The sequence below is a fragment of the Jaculus jaculus genome, chromosome 5, assembly GCF_020740685.1.
Source record: "Jaculus jaculus isolate mJacJac1 chromosome 5, mJacJac1.mat.Y.cur, whole genome shotgun sequence".
NCBI lineage: Eukaryota > Metazoa > Chordata > Mammalia > Rodentia > Dipodidae > Jaculus > Jaculus jaculus.
This window is the reverse complement of record NC_059106.1, coordinates 48,816,911-48,834,426: the sequence shown is the minus strand read 5'-3', so window position 1 is coordinate 48,834,426 and position 17,516 is coordinate 48,816,911. Positions and strand designations below refer to the sequence as shown.

The window sequence follows — 17,516 nt, the reverse complement described above, 5'->3', positions numbered from 1 at the left end:
GTTTTAGGCCTCCGGTGTCAAGGGGAAGTTTCGTCATGCAGGCAAAGGGCAGCTAGCACGAAGCACCCACATCATCACATATCCACAGGCAGACAGCAGAGTGAGCAGGCTCAGCTGTACACACACCCAGCAGGGCTGGACTTCTAGCCCTTGAGGTTTGCCCACAGCGGCACACCACCTCCAGCAAGTCTCCACCTTCCAAACTGCCACTGGCTAGGGATCTAGTATGAGGCTCAAGTGCACACAGGAGGCTACGGGGGACATTTCACACTCACACTCTCAGAGCGGAAGTGAAACTGCACAAGTATGAGCTTTAGTGGACGCTGGCTAATATACAGCCTTGCACAGGTGAGTGGGTTTCAGGCCTGGCACTGTGGGGCAAGTCAGACTTGGCCCATCGGGCACATGAGCTCTTGGCCTCTAAAGCAGTGCCCTGAAGGACACCCCAATCAGAAAACTGTCAGGCTTGGCAACCTGGGCAGAGCCACCTGGCTGACCTCTCTCCAGGGTGTCACCAGGGCCATGGAAGCCTGCTCTGCTCTACACAGAAGGAAGTAAAAACAAATTCCCCCAGTGACTCAGGGCAGGGGAGTTCTGGCTAGTTCACATTCCCTAGGTTTTATTTTTATTTTTTTGGTTTTTCAAGGTAGGGTCTCACTCTGGTTCAGACTGACCTGGAATTCACTTTGTAGTCTCACGGTAGCCTCGAACTCACGGTGATCCTCCTACCTCTGCCTCCCAAGTCCTGGAATTAAAGGCGTGTGCCACCATGCCAAGCTTCTCTATGTTTTAGACGGCCATACAATGGGTCAGTGCTCACAGAAAGCCAGGGCCCAGGGACATCACTCAGGCACAAGGACCTTCTGGAATCTGGGGCAGAATGGTGGGCAGGTACCTGTGAGGTTGCGAGCCCTCATTCCACTCCACGCCCATTTTCTGAGCACCTCCTCATGGCCAGTGTGGGGGCTGCATCCTGTCTGTAGTCTCTTGTCCCCAACCTTGCCTACTCCTGACAGGAGACAAGACATAGGTCACCAGCTGAACAACACCTGAAGATAGACCTGAAGAACGGACCCAGGGTGTTCTTGACCCTGAAGGTGTTAAGTCAACCATCCCTCCCAAACACTCCATGGGATTCTCCATCTTGGGCCCACTTTCTCAGAGCTATCAGGGTGGGCATGGGTGGGAGGGAGGATTCACAGGTTCAGATGGCCACCACCCATCTAGTACCATCTGGCTGGGTCCTACCTGCAGGGCAGCTGAGTCAAACTCACTGAGGGAAGCACCTGCTGGGCTCGTCCTGGGGTACAGCAGGGTCGGGATCAGCATGGCTGACGCCCTCTATCTTTTCTCAGGTACAGAACCTTCTGGATCTACCTGCCCAAGCAACTGCACCAAGGGCCGCCCCAAAGTCAGGGGACCAAGTGTCCCCGTGTGGGCTCCAGGACTTGAGTCCTGGGGCCTCGGTGGCTGGGGGAGGGCAGTGGCCTTGGTGGCGGGTCAGCCAGCACAGTGCCTGCTTTTCACCCTATCCGCAGTCATCTGGCAGCAGGCGGCAGGGCCTGGCCTGCCAGGGGGCATGAGCTCTCCCATGTAGCCATGTCATAAATAGCTCAGTGCTAAAAATTACTGTTGGCCACCTCCCACAAACAGTAGTTACGCAGTGCGTCCACTAAACATCCAGGTCCCACAGCCAGGCAGATCTTCCTCTCTCTCTCATTCCTCCCTCTCCCCTTCCATTTTGCAGTACTGACTCTAGGGCCTCACACACGCCAAGCAAACACTACCTCTGAGCCAAATTACCCATCTCTCTTTTGACTTTTTGAGACAAGGCCTTATTAAATTGCCCAGGCTGGCTTTGAACTTGGGGTCTCCCAGACTCAGTCTTGTGAGTGGCCTGGCCCATTCTCCATTTAAATCCTTCCTGTCAGCAGCTCTGTTCTCTATGCCTTGGTTTTCTCAGCTGCATGGCGGAGAGAACACTTCGCAAGGCTGCTTGGAAGATCATCTCTATTCCTGGGATGTATATATTCCATGCATGCCTAGCCTATGAAAATATTTCATACATATATCTGTCTTTAAACTATATGGGCTATACATTGCATTGAGGATCAGCATTTTTTTTTTATTTATTTATTTTTTTAGATAGAGTATCGTGTAGCTGAGACTGGCTTGTATGTAGCTGAGGATGACTTTAAGCTCCTGATTTCCTACCTCCACCTCCTGAGTGCTGGAGATCCAACCCACGGACGGCTTCAAGCATGCCAGGCAAGCATTCCACCAACTGAACCACATCCCCAGGCCCCAGTACTGGTTTTGAACAGTATGCTCGCAGAGCCAACGTTTACCACTGCAATCATTTTTCAACCATAGTACCCGGCCAGGAGCTGAATTAGAATGGTCTGTGCTAAATTGGACCGAGGAATTTTGTTTGTTTGTTTGTTTTATTCGAGGTAGGGTCTCTCTCTAGCCCAGGCTGACCTAGAATTCACTATGTAGTCTCAGGGTGGCCTTGAACTCATGGCAAACCCCCTGCCTCTGCCTCCCGAGTGCTGGGATTAAAGGTATGTGCCATGACACCAGACTGGACCGATTTTGCAGCTCAGTGCCAAGAAAGGCATCTCCTCCTTCCACCTCCCATCAGGCTCTGGGCATCGAGGCTTGTGTGGCTCCTCGAGCTGCTAGCAGCTTTTGTCCCTGATGGCCAACGCGTGTGGCCGGAGCTCTTCACAAAGCTGGACCTCAGTCCTACCACAGCTCGTCCAGTTTTAGCAGTGGTCTCCTTACTGGAGTGAGTCCAGGTGGCCTGGATGCTGGGCCTTCCCAGGGGATGGGTTCTGCAGACCCTCTGCTCTTCCTCCCCTTCATCCCCCAGCTGCTTGTAAACGTGACCCTGAGGGCTCTGCACGCCTGGGGAGGATCCCCTCTGTGTGACCAGCTGAAGCCAGCATGCAGGGCAAAAAAGGCTAGGCTGGAAGTTGCCACAGTAACATGGTTTATAGGGCAATGAAAGGTCCTTTCCCCAAACCATCCCCAGCGCTCCCAACCTATCTCGTCTGTTGTAAAACAATTTTTTAATTTATTTGCAAGCAGAGAGATATAGGAGACAGAGAGAATGGGTGCACCTCGGCCTTCAACCTCTACACACAAACACTACGTGCATGTACCACTTTGTACATCTGGCTTTACGTGGGTACTGAAGAATTGAACCAGGGATGTTAGGCTTTGCACACAAGCCCGTGACCGCTGAGCCCTTCCTGCCACGCCCTCCCTTGTCTTGTCGCTGCTCGTGTGTGGTGCACACGTATGCGGGCAAATGTGGAGGTCAGAGGTGGACGGACCCTGGGCTTCTTCCTCAGCAGCTTTCCACCTTACTGGTGAAACAGTCTGTCACTGGGCGTGAAGTTCACCAATCCAGATTAGCCAGTCAGCCGTGAGACCCTCCTACCTTCTCCTCCCCAGGGCTGAGGTTACAGGTGCCAGCCACTGCCCTCTGCTCTGCCATGGGTACTGGGGACGGGAACTCAGGTCCACATGCCCTTCATTGACGGAGTCATCTCCTCAGCCCCTAGCTTGCCCTCTTTTGAAGACAGCTTTCCTCGTCGAGTAGCAAGCACAGAGGCAGCTGGGCACATGTGACGTGCACCGTCTCTCGTGATCTGACGCATTGCCACCACAACCAAGTGTGACCGCACTCCTGACCCCTCAGCTTCCTTCCCTCTGTGACAAGCTAGCACTTCTGCGGGATATTTCTGTCCCGACAGATTAGTGTGCATTGTCTCAAACATTTACAGGAATGTAATCACGGTATGTCCTGTTTGCCCCTGGACTCCCGCCATCCGGCAGCATCGTCTGCAGGTCTGTCCACGCTGCTGCACCTCAAAGCCCTGGTGCTTCACTGCTGCCTCGGATTCGGCCCAGCCTGTTGCTGTTTGGTTTGGTCCTTCATCTGTGGATGGACATCTGGGCTGTGTTCGGCTAAGGGGGCTGTCCCACAAATCAGCTGCTGCGACTATTTGAGAATGCCTTTTTAAATTTTGTTTATTTCTTTGAGAGCGACAGACAGAGGGAGAAAGAGGCAGAGAGAGAGAGAAAGAGAGAGAATGGGTGCGCCAGGGCCTCCAGCCACTGCAAATGAAATCCAGATGCATACGCCGCTCTGTGCATCTGGCTAACGCGGGTCCTGGGGAATTGAGCCTCGAACCGGGGTCCTTAGGCTTCACAGGCAAGCGCTTAACCGCTAAGCCATCTCTCCAGTATGGCTAACTATCCCCTCCTGAGACAGCATTCCCTGTGTTAGTGTTCACCCAGCACGGCTCTCACACACCAGCTGAGGTGGCTTCAGTGTGACTGTCCCCCGCAGCCTCCTGTGTTTGCGATGGAGCCTCACACTCAATCCCCAGCTGGTAGAGCCTTTGGGAGGTGCAACCTCGCTAGAGGAGGTGTGTCCATGGCGGGGGGGGAGGGACAGGCCTTGGAGTGTGATAGCCTAAGCCCTGTTTGCCAGAGCTAGCTCATTCTCGCTGCTATTTTCCAGCTGATGTGACGAGATGTGATGCCCAGCCTCTGGTCTGCCACGTTTTTCCCACCATGATGGACCTTACCCTGGAAACTGTAAGCCAAAACAAACCCTTTCCTCCCATGGCTGCTCTGGTGTTTTGTGCCAACAACGAGAAGACAACTGCTACACAGCAGGCAATTGTTTTAAACTTGCAAGTACGTGTGTGTGTGTGTGTGTGTGTATGCATACCAGGGTCTCTTGCCACTGCAAATGAATGCCAAATGTTCTACCTTGAGCATCTGGCTTTACGTGAGTTTGGGGAAATCGGACTCAGGCCAGCAGGCTTTGCAAGCAAGTGCCTTAAACCACTGAGCCATTTCCCCAGCCCCTAGTTTAGGTTTTGCTACATTATTTACTGTGCTCTCTCTCTCCTCCCTGGCTGATGGATTTTTGCAAAAAATGGACACAACGGCATTTCCCAACCACGTGGAGTCTGTCTGGCTTGTCACAGACAGGTTATGCAGCTGGGCCAGGCCAGCTTCAATCCCTAGGGACAACTTCCCAAGAGACAATGGAGATAAACCAACAACCAGGAGCAGAGCACCTCCATCTGGATCCACTCCTTCCCCCACGTCTAAGAAGTACTCATTGAATGTCTTCCAAACTGCAGCGAACAGACTCACTGGGAGAAGCCTCAGTCCCCAAACCTCCTATCCAGGAGACCTGAGAAAAATCCCTTCCCCCTTTCCACCCATTTTGTAGATGGGGAAGTAAAGGCTTACACACAGTAGGCATTTAACAAGGGCTGCTGGGAGGAGCTGGGACTCACACAGGCAGGGCAGGGAGAAGAGGGCCAGGGCCATCCCAGTGCTACTCAGACCCAGGGCACTGATTTCTCAAAAGGACCTCAGCCCCAACAGCTATCAAATGGGCATAGTTTCTCCCACACTCAACAGGAAACAACAGTGCGGGATGGTAAGTTTCCATAACGAGTCAGTATATGACATAGATGCGGGTGTGTCCTAGTTAATGCCAGCCTGGTTTACACATAGTTCCAGGGCTACCTAATTAATTCTCAAAGAGACAAGTCAAGGGCTGGGAAGATGGATGTCTCCAGGGTTAAAGACGCTTGCTTGTAAGCCTCATGGCCTCGGTTCAATTCCCCAGTGTTCATGTAAAGCTGGACACAGAATGGCGCATGCACATGTGATCCCGACATGCTGGTGACAAGGGAAGGCAGAGCCAGGAGAATCCTAAGCTTGTGGACCGGCTAGTCTGACACACAGGCTGCAACAGGAATAACAGGGGAGACTGTCCCAAGCAAGGTGGGAGGAGAGGGCACGCATTCCTCAGACCTCCACAGGTGTGCGGTGGCATGTGTGCACCCATACACACGTCACAGGCACACACGATACATATAGATACACATACGACTTTTAAAAATCGAAAAAGAAAGCCTGTCATATAAAACCCCAAAGGGACAAAGGCTGTGTGTCAGAGTGTAACACACAGGCTGCTTGTTACCAGAACTTCCAGAGCAGATTCTGAAAACAAGCTTACATAAAATGCTTTCTGGTGGATCATGACCATAGAGCTGTCAAGGGACCGGGCTTGAAGAGTCCTGCCCACAGGATGCCTGGCTCTATCGTGTGACTTGCTTTGCCCAATGAGACAACAGCAAACAGAAGGTAAGAGATGGCTTTAAACGCTTTCCTGGCTAGGGAGATAACTGCTCACTCAGTCATGTGCTTGCCTTGCGAGACGAAGATCTCAGTTCGATCCCTGGAACCCATGTAACAACAGCCTGACGTAGACAAGTGTGCTTTTAATTTTAATCCCAGCTCTGGCGAGGTAGACACAGGTGTCTCCCTAGGGGTGGGGGGGGGGTCATTGGCCATCAGTCTAGCCTAATTGGGGAGCTCTGGGCCAGTGAAAGACCCTGTCTCAAAAAAAAAAAAAAGTTATCTGGCGCCAGAGGAATGACAGTGTAGGACAGCTGTTGTCTGGCCTCAGCACACAAGCACACACCTGTGCACAGGCACCTGCACACTCATGTGCACCTCACACACGAACACACACACAGAATAAAAAATAAAGATAAATGAATAAAGGCATTCGTGAAATATAACTGGTGATACTAAGGACCTTAAAAGGGAAGCTGGTATGGCGGGAGCTCTACTGTAACTTGGCCAGTTTTTTGTATCATTTCCTATTATCATCATTTTGTTGTTTATTTAATTATTAATTTTTGTTTTTCTGAGGTGAGGTCTCACTCTAGCCCAGGCTGACCTGGAATTCACTATGTAGTCTCAGGGTGGCCTTGAACTCACAGTGATTCTCTTACCTCTGCCACCATGCCTGACTGTTTATTTGAGAGAAAGAGACAGAGAAAATGGGCATGCCAGGGCCCCCAGCCACTGCACACTCCAGACTCATGCTCCACCTTGTACATTTGGTTTTATGTGGATATTGGGGAATCAAACCTGGGTCGTTAGGCTTAGCAGGCAAGTACCTTAACTGCTAAGCCATTTCTCCAGCCCACAGCCTATCATTTTATGTATTTTGAAGATGGAGCTCAGGACCTTGAACATGTTACAAAAACACTTCAGTTTTCTTTTCTCCTGGTTTAGGGAGGGGTCTCTCTGTAGTCCCAGGCTGTCCTTAATTTCACTGTGATCCTCCTACTGCAGCTATCCATGTGCTGGGATTAAAAGCGTGCACCGCCAAGCCCGGCTCATTGCTATGTTTTCAAAGTACCTGTGTAGGGGCTGGGGAGATGGTTCAGTGGTTAAAGGCACCTGCAAAGCCTGCTGGCCTGGGTTCAATTCCCCAATACCCACAGAAAGCTGGATGCAATAGGCACATGCATCTGAGATTCCAACATATCTATGACAATGGGAGTTGGAGCTAGGAGCCTAAGCTTGTGGGCAAGCTAGTCTGACATTCTGTACAGTTTAGCAGTTTGCTTGCAGTGGCAAGAGACCTTGTATCAAAGAAGGTGAAATGCAGACACCTTGAAGTTGTACTCTGACATCCAAATGTATGCTGTGCCCTGTGTGTGCATACACACATATGCAAAGAAGTAACAATTCTTTGAGCTAGGGTCTCTCTCTAGCCCAGGCTGACCTGGAATTCACTATGTAGTCTCAGGGTGGCCTCGAACTCACAGCGATCCTGTGATCACAGGAGTAAAGGCGTGTGCCACCACGCCCAGCTTAAATAACAATTTTCTTAAAGTACCAGTGGAGCCCCATAGTGATGCAGGCCTATACTCCCAGCACGTGGGAGGCTAAGGCAGGAGAGCCTCGAGATCAAGGCCGGTGTGGGCTACAGAACAAGACCTTGTCTGGAAAAATAAATAAATAAAGCGCCTGTGCATTAGGGGCCATGGTGTGAAGCAGCTAGGATTAGGGAATGGGAGATCTAGGCCCAGCTCACAGATGTGAGAGAACTGCAAAGATTCTGGGAACTTCTAAACTGACCACAAATGATTGTCAAGCAAATCACACCTGGATTCTCAAGAAGACTTCAAGGGGGATCTATTAATGACACTTAAAATACTTAACTCTATACAGAGGCAAATTTTCATGAAGCTTCCATGGAGTTGAGATTTATCAGCTCAGAGGTTTCTACATCAGAGCTGTTGGACAGTGTGGCTCCGAGCAGGTCACTGCAGCAGTGTGGGCTCCTAGGCTCCCTCTGGGGACCAAGGAAACAGCTTCAGGTGTCCACATTGCCAGAGAGGAACATATGAATTCAACTCAGGACTATCAGCCACTCAGAGATCAGTAGGCCTGGGGATGGGGAGATGGCTTAGTGAGCAAAAGAGCTTTCTGTGCAAGCATGAGGACCAGAGTTCAATCCCCAGAACGCACACAAAAAGCTGGGAGAGGCTCTAACCTGTAACTGCAGCCCGGAGGGAGGTAGAGACAAGTCAGAAAGATCTGGCTGGAGAGATGACTCAGCAGCTAAAGGCCCTTGCTTAGAAAGCCTGATGGTCTGGGTTTGATTCCTCAGTATCCACATAAAGCCAGATGCCCAAAGTGGCGCGTACATCTGGAGTTCGCGTTTGCAGCGGCAGTGAACGCTCTCTCCCATTCTCATAATAAATCAATAAGTATCACAAGAAGACAGGAATATCACTGGGGCTTACTAGTCTAACAGACAAAAGGCAAGCTCCAGGTCCTGTGACAGACTCTGCCTCAAGGAAATAAGACAGAGGAATGGACAATGGACATCCACCTCTGGCCTCTGCACATTGTCACATCTGCACACACAGGTATACACTCCCCACATACTTTACCACACACTAAATAAATAAAAAGGCAAAAGAGATACACAGTTCTTTGAGGGAAGGGATGTGGCGAAGGAGAGAGGGAGGATGTGGGAAGGGAAGGAGGAAGCTTCCTTCCTAAGTAGCTTTTCAAACCCACACAGCGCTGTGGTGACAGATATGTGTATAAGAAAGCAAGTGGGCATAGCCAACCCAGCAAGCATGAAGTACCCGCTATTCATCAGCTACCTGGGCCACCTACTACCCACCTGAGTATGTGTGTATAGGTGGCTGGAGCCTGGCTGCACCTGCTGGGAGCCTTCAGGACAATGGCTGCCCCACTTCTCCACCTCACAGGGCTTAGGTCAGTGTCAGTAACCCAGAACGCATGAAGGCAGGAATATCTGTCAGAGATTATTCAGTCAACTTGCCCGGAGGGTGCTGCCGTTTCTAGGCACATTCCTTGGCTCTGGGCGGCCCTGGAACTCTTGCATACAGACACGGAATGGGTCCTAGCTTAGGGACGATTGCCAGGAAGGTTTGGTGGATGAGCATATTAAATAATAAAGTTAAGTCCTTCTAAGAGGTTGGTCTGGGGCACGTGGCTCATTCTGATGCTGGGAAAAGGCCCCATCAGACCTTATTCCAGTGCTACAGAGAGGAAACCGGCGTCTTTTCTGTTGCTGTCACCGAGAGCCAAGGACTGGAAACTTATTAAGAAGAGGTCGATGTGGCTTGCGGTTCTATAGGCTGAGAAGTTCAAGAGCAGGGTACGGGCACTTGGAGAGGCCTTCTTGCTACATGTGAACATGGGCACCACATGAAAGCAGAACACACGGGCAGGTGCTCAAGGTCTCCCTTTGGGTATAAAGTCACTAATGTTCTCACATGGGCTCCACCCTCATGACCTCGTCTCTCCTAATTACTTTCTAAAGAACCCCACTTTCACACTCGAGAAATGTATGGGAGGGGAGCTAGAGAGATGGCTAAGGGGCTGAGAGCACTTCCTGCCTAAGCACTGAGGGTCTAGGGAGTCCCAAGAGACTGCTAGTTGATCCCCAGAACCCACGTAAACAGCTGGACATGGCCACACATGTCTGTAACCCCAGTCCTGAAGGGAAGCACAGACCCAGCAAGCTCCAGGATCAGAAAGAGACTACAGCTAACTAAGAATGGGCTCACGTGAAATCTTGGGGCTAACTGGTCCAATTTCACTGGTGTGCTCCAAGCCTGAGACTCTTGTCTCAAAAAAAAAAGAAAATGTTCCGAGAACAAGGCAAAGGTTTTCCTCTGCCTCCACGTGCACCTGCAATTGCATATGCATGAGCGTGTACACACGTGTCCAACAACAAACAGATTTATGTTAAGAGACCTTTGTCATGAGCTGGGCATGGTGGAGCACGCCTTTAATCCCACCACTCAGGAGGCAGAATTAGGAGGATTGCTGCGAGTTTGAGGCCACCCTGAGACTACATAGTGAATTCCAGGTCAGCCTGAGCTAGAGTGAAACCCTATCTCGAGGGGGAGGGGGGAAGAAAGCTTTGTCATGTTATAATAATAAAAAACAGGAGAGGACGAAAAAAGAAGTGGAAAACTACTCTTAGGATGTCCAATAGCAGGAAAATGGCTCAGTAAATTATTGTACCTCCATTTAGTAGAACATTATGCAGTCATTAAAAATTATGTCTTCAAAGAGTATTTATTGTTGTAGGAAAATGCCCGACATGCTCAACACGCTGTTAAAAGATTAAAAAATGAAAGAAGCCAATTTTCATTACCGTGGCTTCTGTAATGCCTCGATTCGCAGGGAAGTCACGAAACCGAGTCCCGAGAAACCGGCAGACACCAGACAGGCCCACGGGCTCTGCATGTGTCGGGGTCACGCGGGGTTTCGAGGTGAGTTTACACATCCTTGCATCTCATTCTTCTCAATCATTCAGTGCTTCTGCCTCACACTCATCCCAAAGGAAACTGAGGGGCACTTACTAATCACCTGCATGGCTCTGCCCAGCTCTTAAGTTGGCACCCTGGACCGCTGTTTCCTGTGTCCACTTGGGTTCCTAATTCTCACTTCAGGTCTCCTCCAAACCAAAAGACTGTGGGGCTGACAGGGTGGAGGTCTGGGGGCATTGCTTTTCCCATTATGGGAACATTGGTTGTCACCAAATGTTGTCCAGCAACTGCTGCCAGTTCTGTTTACACACGTCTCCTTAATCTCCTCATTATGGTACATAACATAGATCCCTTTTGATGCCCAGCCTCCTTCTGTCCGTATCTGTCTCCAATTTATGCACAGTATGCGGTGGCTGGTGAGGAGGTGGCTTCTCCGTGACTGTGTAGAATGCCAGACAGGACAATTGAGGTTGTCGGTGGAAGCCAGTCTCTGCCTTTCAGGGATACTGTAACCTTGAGCTTGGATGCGCTCAGGGCTTAGCCCTAGTGGAACCCAGGCAAGTGGCATCTCCAAGCAAATCTGAGGGGGTGTGCCCATCTCCCTGCCATGTGCCCCTCACTGAGTATTTACACACATCGTAGCAGGCAGTGGGGCAAGCACCTCATCCCTCACTTAACCCTCACAGCCTATGAGGCTGGCACTCTCATTACCCCAGTGATAAGAAACAGGTATTGCAACCATCCTCAGGACAGGAAGAAAGCTTCGGACAGGTAGAGAAAGTCACCCAAGGTCACAATTAGTAAGAGGCTGAACCGGGCAGGGCACAGACATGCCTGTGAATTTCCAGCTCTCAGCTGGCTGAGGCAGGAATGCAATGAGTTCAAGTTTAGCCTGGGCTACAGAGTGAGTTGAATTCTAGCCTCAGCTAGAGTGAGACCCTGTATCAAAACCAAATCAAGATAAAAAAACAAAATACAGGTAGAGCTGGGGTTTGAGTCTAGGTTTGGCACCAAAGCCTGTCATCCCATGACTGGGTGATGATGGCTTCCGTGTCTTGCATCTGAGCTGACTCCATTTGCAGTGGGCATACCCAGAGGGAGGCTGGATGTGTGGACACAGCACAAAAAGCCTCTGCTACTCATGAGCTCCAGGACCTTGGTCAAGTTTCTTAACATTCCCGAGCCTCATTGGGGGAGTCTCCACCTATAGTATCAACTTCTCACAGCTGGGGCAAAACAACCCAAAGCAGCTGATGGGAAGAAAGGGTTTATTTTTGAGACTTACAGTCTAGAGGGAAACTTGGCAGGAAAGCATGGCAGAGCTGAAGAGGCGGGGCACCACATCCTGTCACATTAGCTGAAAGGGAGCAGCAGGAGCAGGCCAGCTAGTGGACACTTGGTAGGACTGTTTTAATGAGCCTTAATTAAGGCCTTCACTGGGCACAAACCACCTGCCAGGCGCCACCTCCCACGGTGACACTCCTCCTCCTGCCAGGCTCCTCCTCCCACAGTGACACTCCTCCTCCTGCCAGGCTCCTCCTCCCACAGTGACACTCCTCCTCCTGCCAGGCTCCTCCTCCCACGGTGACACTCCTCCTCCTGCCAGGCTCCTCCTCTCACGGTGACACTCCTCCTCCTGCCAGGCTCCTCCTCCCACAGTGACACTCCTCCTCCTGCCAGGCTCCTCCTCCTCCCACAGTGACACTCCTCCTCCTGCCAGGCGCCACCTCCCAAAGGCTCCATCAGCTGGAGATTGAGTTTGAGGCTTAATCACAAAACTCGAGGCTCTGGGGGCAAGGTCACATTCAAACCACCACACCACTGGTGATGGGGGTGAAGGGGGCAGTTCAGCAGAAGCACCTAGCTGGACTGGGGCTCATGGCCGACCTTGGCATACTCCAACACCGAGCCACCCTTTACCAGTCTTGCCGAATCCTTGCTGCCCAGTCTATTATTCCTGCATCAAAGTCCCAGCACGAGGGGCCTCCCGGGCACAGACAGGAAGGAAGTCATACAGCCCGGAGAAGGAGAGGTACCCACCGTGCTGCAGTCATTAGTGGCCCACGCTGATGCAGCACCATGGTGTGAAAATGCCATAGAAAGCTCTAAAAAGGAACCATTCTTAGTAACTTTTAGTAGTCACTCACCCTGCAAGGCCTCTCTGGCTCTGGCCAGCTCCTGTTCCTTCTGTGCCAGCTGCACCCGAAGCTCAGTAGCCGAGAGGACCTCGGGGCACTTGCCGCCCTGCGACTCCTCCAGGTCCTTGGCCAGCAAATCCTTCATCTGCCGGAGAAGGTGTACTTCCTCCTGGAGCCGGGACACTTCTTCCCGCAGGAGCACTGGGGGACAAGAGCAGACGGTCAGAGGTGGGAGGCTGGCTGCTGAATGCTCAGTCACCGCAGCTGGGGACTGGGTGAGGGGCACTACCTTCTCTGATGAATGGTACCCACAGGCCCTTTCCCACCCTGCAAGCCACTACCTTATTCCCAAAGCCTTGGGCTTGGCGCCTGCACAGACCCCTAGAGCCTGTCCTTCTCTTAAGGGAGCCCTTTGCTGTCATTGCCCCATACATGTCCACTGACGGCCACAGTCTCTGTTGGTGTTCTGACCATGAATCACAGCATGCGGAAGGAAGGCATGTGATACCTGGTGCCTCCCCACTCCAAACCCGAGTCAGGCATCAGCATAACTTACACTTCACAGACCAGGTCACTGAGGCTCAGAGAGGTTAAGGAACTCTGAGAGGCCAGGTACGAGCTGAGTGACTGAGTCAGAGGCCACGCAGTGTCACGCTCAGGGAAATAGCGCTTGAGTACACACTCATATCCTGAGAACACGTGCTCTCTGGGGAGTAGGTCCCATTGACAGTGATCATCAGCAAGAGGAAGGGGGGCATCTACATCCAGCCCTGTGTGTGAGTCCTGAGCCCAAGGAGACCCTGGTGTCCCTTTGGGTCCTGAGAAGGTCCCCAGACATGTCACTACCCTTCTGAAAGAAGAGGTAAACGCATGGGAGTGCTGGGTGCCACCATAAAGCTGCAGACCATGGGTTTGTTCCTAAGAACGACAGATCTCAAGCAGCTGGGGTGCTGGGGGTGGCAGTGCAGCCTCACGGGGACACGTGAGGTGACAGGAGGGGCCACATACAGGGAGCAGGCTGCATGGACTCCCACGATGACCACTCTTAGAAGGTCACACAAGAGTGTATAACAGCCAAGCAAGGCCCAGTCCAGTAATCCCAGTATTTGGGAGGCTGAGGCAGGATTGCCACAAGTTCGAGACCAGCCTAAGCTATATCACATGACCCTTTCTTAATCCCCTTCCCTCCCAAAACACAGTGACACCCTCACCTGGTAGGCAGGTGAAGAGGATGTTTAAAGGACACTGTGATCAGACAAGGAAGCATGCCAGGCTGGTCTCTGCCTAGTCTCAACTCCAGTATCATCCTGTCCCTGGCCCCACCCACCAGCCTCACAGGTTTCTGGGCTACAATACACCAAACTGTTCCATGCAGTCATCTCGTATGATACACATCTGTGCCCCGACCTGCATCCTCAGACAGCCTCTCTCTCTAAGATTTCCATGCTTGGAGGCTCCTGCCTGGTCTTACACTGATAGATACAAGTGTGGACTGGGGACTGTCCATGTCCCTCTGCCAATCTTCAGGGTAGGTTTTCCTGGTCCCCTCTTGGTCTGGGCAATTGTATGTATACACTTGCATGCCACGTGGCACAGGCTGTTCTGAGGGCAACGGAAAAGCCCATGCTTAAAGCCCAGAGGAAGAGACACACATAGACATACGCACACACAGCAACCTGCGTGAGAGGGGATAAGAGAGTTCGAACACAGGCCTTCCAAGACAGGAGCTCAGAAGCTGGCAAGTCAGAGGACCTTGAGCCAAGAAGAGAGACATCAGATTACGGAAGGCTTAGCTCCAGCCACTCTTCTACGTCTCCTCTGCTAGCTGGCCATCTCTAGCAGTATCCAAGACCCTGGAATTTTCTCCAAGGCATAGCTTATACTGATTGCTGACTCCATGGGACCTAGAATCACCTATGAGGATGACCGACATTAGGATAGCATCCGGGACCATCTACAAGGGATTGTCTTGACTGAGGCAGGAAGACCCGACTTACTGTAGGGGGCGCTGTCCCGTGACTATGGCAGCATTCATGGCTGTGCTTCCTCACCGTGCTGAAGGCGAGCAGCTGCCTGAGCTCCCCCAACAGCGACTTCCCCCACCACGACCGACTCTAACCTAGAATTGTAACTTGAAACAACTCTTCTTCCTTTACACTGGTTTCTGTGAACTATCTTGTCCCAGCAACAAAAAGTTGACTATACACTCTCCCTCATCAACACTCTCAATCTGCCCATCCTGACAGGGTTCCCTATACCCACTCAACTTTCCCCAAGGGACTATCTCTGGGTAAAGTGTGACAGACTGCAAATATTTATCCGTTTATATTATGTTAAATGGACATATTATTTTTGGCTGAATTAAAAAAAACTTTTTAATTCATTTATTTGTAAGCAGAGAGGGAAGAGAGGAGAGAGAGTATGGGCGCAGTAGGACCTCTTGCCACTGCAAATGAACTCCAGATGCATGCACCACTTTGTGGATCTGACATTATACGGGTACTGGGGAGTTGAAACCCGCCAGCGGGCCTTGCAAGGAAACACTTTTAACCACTGAACCATCTACTCAGCAATTTTCTTTTAAAGAATGACTTCTAGACTTCCAAAAACTACCCTGAGGAAGCCACCAAAATCCTTTATTGCTGTCCACTAAGGACGCAGTGTGTCCCAAGAGACCTGGCTTCAAAATCAGTGTTTTGTCACTTCCTTCCATGTAAGACTTGCACCCTTTCTCAGGGCCTTGGTTATTGGCATACTGTATGGATGCCACCTACTTAGGGCTCCAGGCTGTGTTAAGCAAAAGCAAAACCTCCAGATGCCAGTGAAATGGGAACAGCAGAACTGTGACAGGTCAGTTTCGGTTACGAACATTCCAATCGCTACATGGAACGTCTTCACGTGGCCTCGTCTTCGTGTTGACCTAGGTTCTAACTTGATTGAGAGACATGCACTTTATCCCAGCATGCCTCTCTGGCTTCCCATGGGGATGGGTGTGGGAAGCAGGGCCCCCTTGAGAGTGGGTGAAGGCTGGGATAAACCATCGCACCTAGGTTCAGTGGAGAGCAGAGACAGAGATGGGAGCATTTCCAGACACACCTTCTTCACAGGTGTACCTGGTCCTGAGGCCCCACCCTCCAGCTGGGCTGGGAACAAGTCCCTGGGAGCCTGGAGGAGGGCGGGACTCCAGGTGTGGCACTTGCAGGAGCCAAGTCTCAGGAACACAGCCTGGAAAACGGCTCTGGGGATCGGATGAATTACCTCAGATCTACCAGAGACCTTCCCAGAATAAAGCCAACTTGGGACATAACTCTGCGTGCCTGGACCCCACACTGCAGTCCTGGGATCAGGCTGAGTACCCCTCCCTGGGCATCACCTGTGAAATGGGGGGAATGGAGGTAAAAGAGACATACAGTAGGGTCCGGGGGAGGGGGGGAAGGGGTGGCTCAGTGGCATAGCACTTACCTAGCATGCACATGGCCCTGGATGTCACCACCAAAAGAGCAAACGTGTATGTGCTTGGCACACTGGTCACTGGTCCTGTGTGCCACTATTATCTACAACTTGCTCTACGTTCTGCAGAGGAACCAACCACATTCCTCAAATAAGCTGGAGTTGGAAGGGCTGGCTTTCAGTACCAAAGGGACTACTGTCTTGTGAGACCCAGGGCAAGTCACAATCACTCTCTGGGCCTTCCTAATTTTGGTGCCCTTAGAAAGGCCCATGCTCTTCCTCATCTACATGAATACCATTTCTGGTGCGCTTCTCCCCTCGGTGGGAACAGACTCCAGACCCTGGTCTATAGCTGTATAGTTCATCATGTGCCCACCACGAAAGGGCGTAAATTAATTAAAATAAAATGATGTGAATAGTCCAGTTCCTGGGCGACAAAGGCTGAGTTTCAAGTGCATGCTCTTCAAGGGTGACCAAGACTCCAGACAGCACAGTGTGCTGGAGCAGCGAGCAGTTGATATGCAAAACTAGGAAGCTAACAAGCCAGCCTCTGCAGAGCTCTCCAAAGCAGGAGGTGAGCGCCGCCAGGGGACAAGGCCTGCCCCTAAAGCTGCCCCTGAGGCCTCTTTCCCAAGGGTGGAGGGTGCCGCACACCCAGCCAGAGGAGTCCAAGGTTAGCGGTCACGGGGGCTGAATGGAACCTGCCGTACTTTGTGTGAAAAAGACACAAGGCCTGCTTTTTTTAAATTTAATTTTCCTTCTTAATTTTTATTTATTTGTTTGAGAGCGACAGAGAAAGAGGCAGAGAGGGAGAGAATGGGCGCACTGTGGACTCCAGCCACTGCAAATGAACTCCAGAAGCGTGCAACTGGCTAACATGGTTCCTAGGGAAATCGAGCCTTGAACCAGGGCCCTTACGCTTCACAGGCAAGCGCTAAGCCATCTCTCCAGCCCTCAAGGCCTGCTTTAAAAAATTTTTTTGTTTATTTTTATTTATTTATTTGAGAAAGAGAGAGAGGAAGAGGCAAATAGAGAGAGAATGGGGCGCCAGGGCCTCCAGCCACTGCAAACGAACTCCAGACACATGCGCCCCCTTGTGCATCTGGCTAACGTGGGTCCTGGGAAATCGAGCCTCGAACCAAGGTCCTTAGGCTTCACAGGCAAGTGCTTAGCTGCTAAGCCATCTCTCCAACCCAAGGCCTGCTTTTTAAAGCTGATTCCCCAGCCTCCTTTGCAGGTCTGGCCAATCAAGTATAGAAAA

The 17,516-nt window shown here is 51.4% G+C and overlaps 1 protein-coding gene across 3 annotated transcripts in view; it reads right to left on the bottom strand.

The window, feature by feature from the left end:
• The window catches only part of Kazn (kazrin, periplakin interacting protein), a 361,840-nt gene that overhangs the window by 93,176 nt on the left and 251,148 nt on the right, over nt 1-17,516 (bottom strand). For all 3 annotated transcript variants that reach the window (XM_045150201.1, XM_045150202.1, XR_006637200.1), the window contains exon 2: nt 12,815-13,006. In XM_045150201.1, the coding sequence (XP_045006136.1) occupies nt 12,815-13,006 (192 nt within the window). The remainder of the gene's footprint in view (nt 1-12,814; nt 13,007-17,516) is intronic.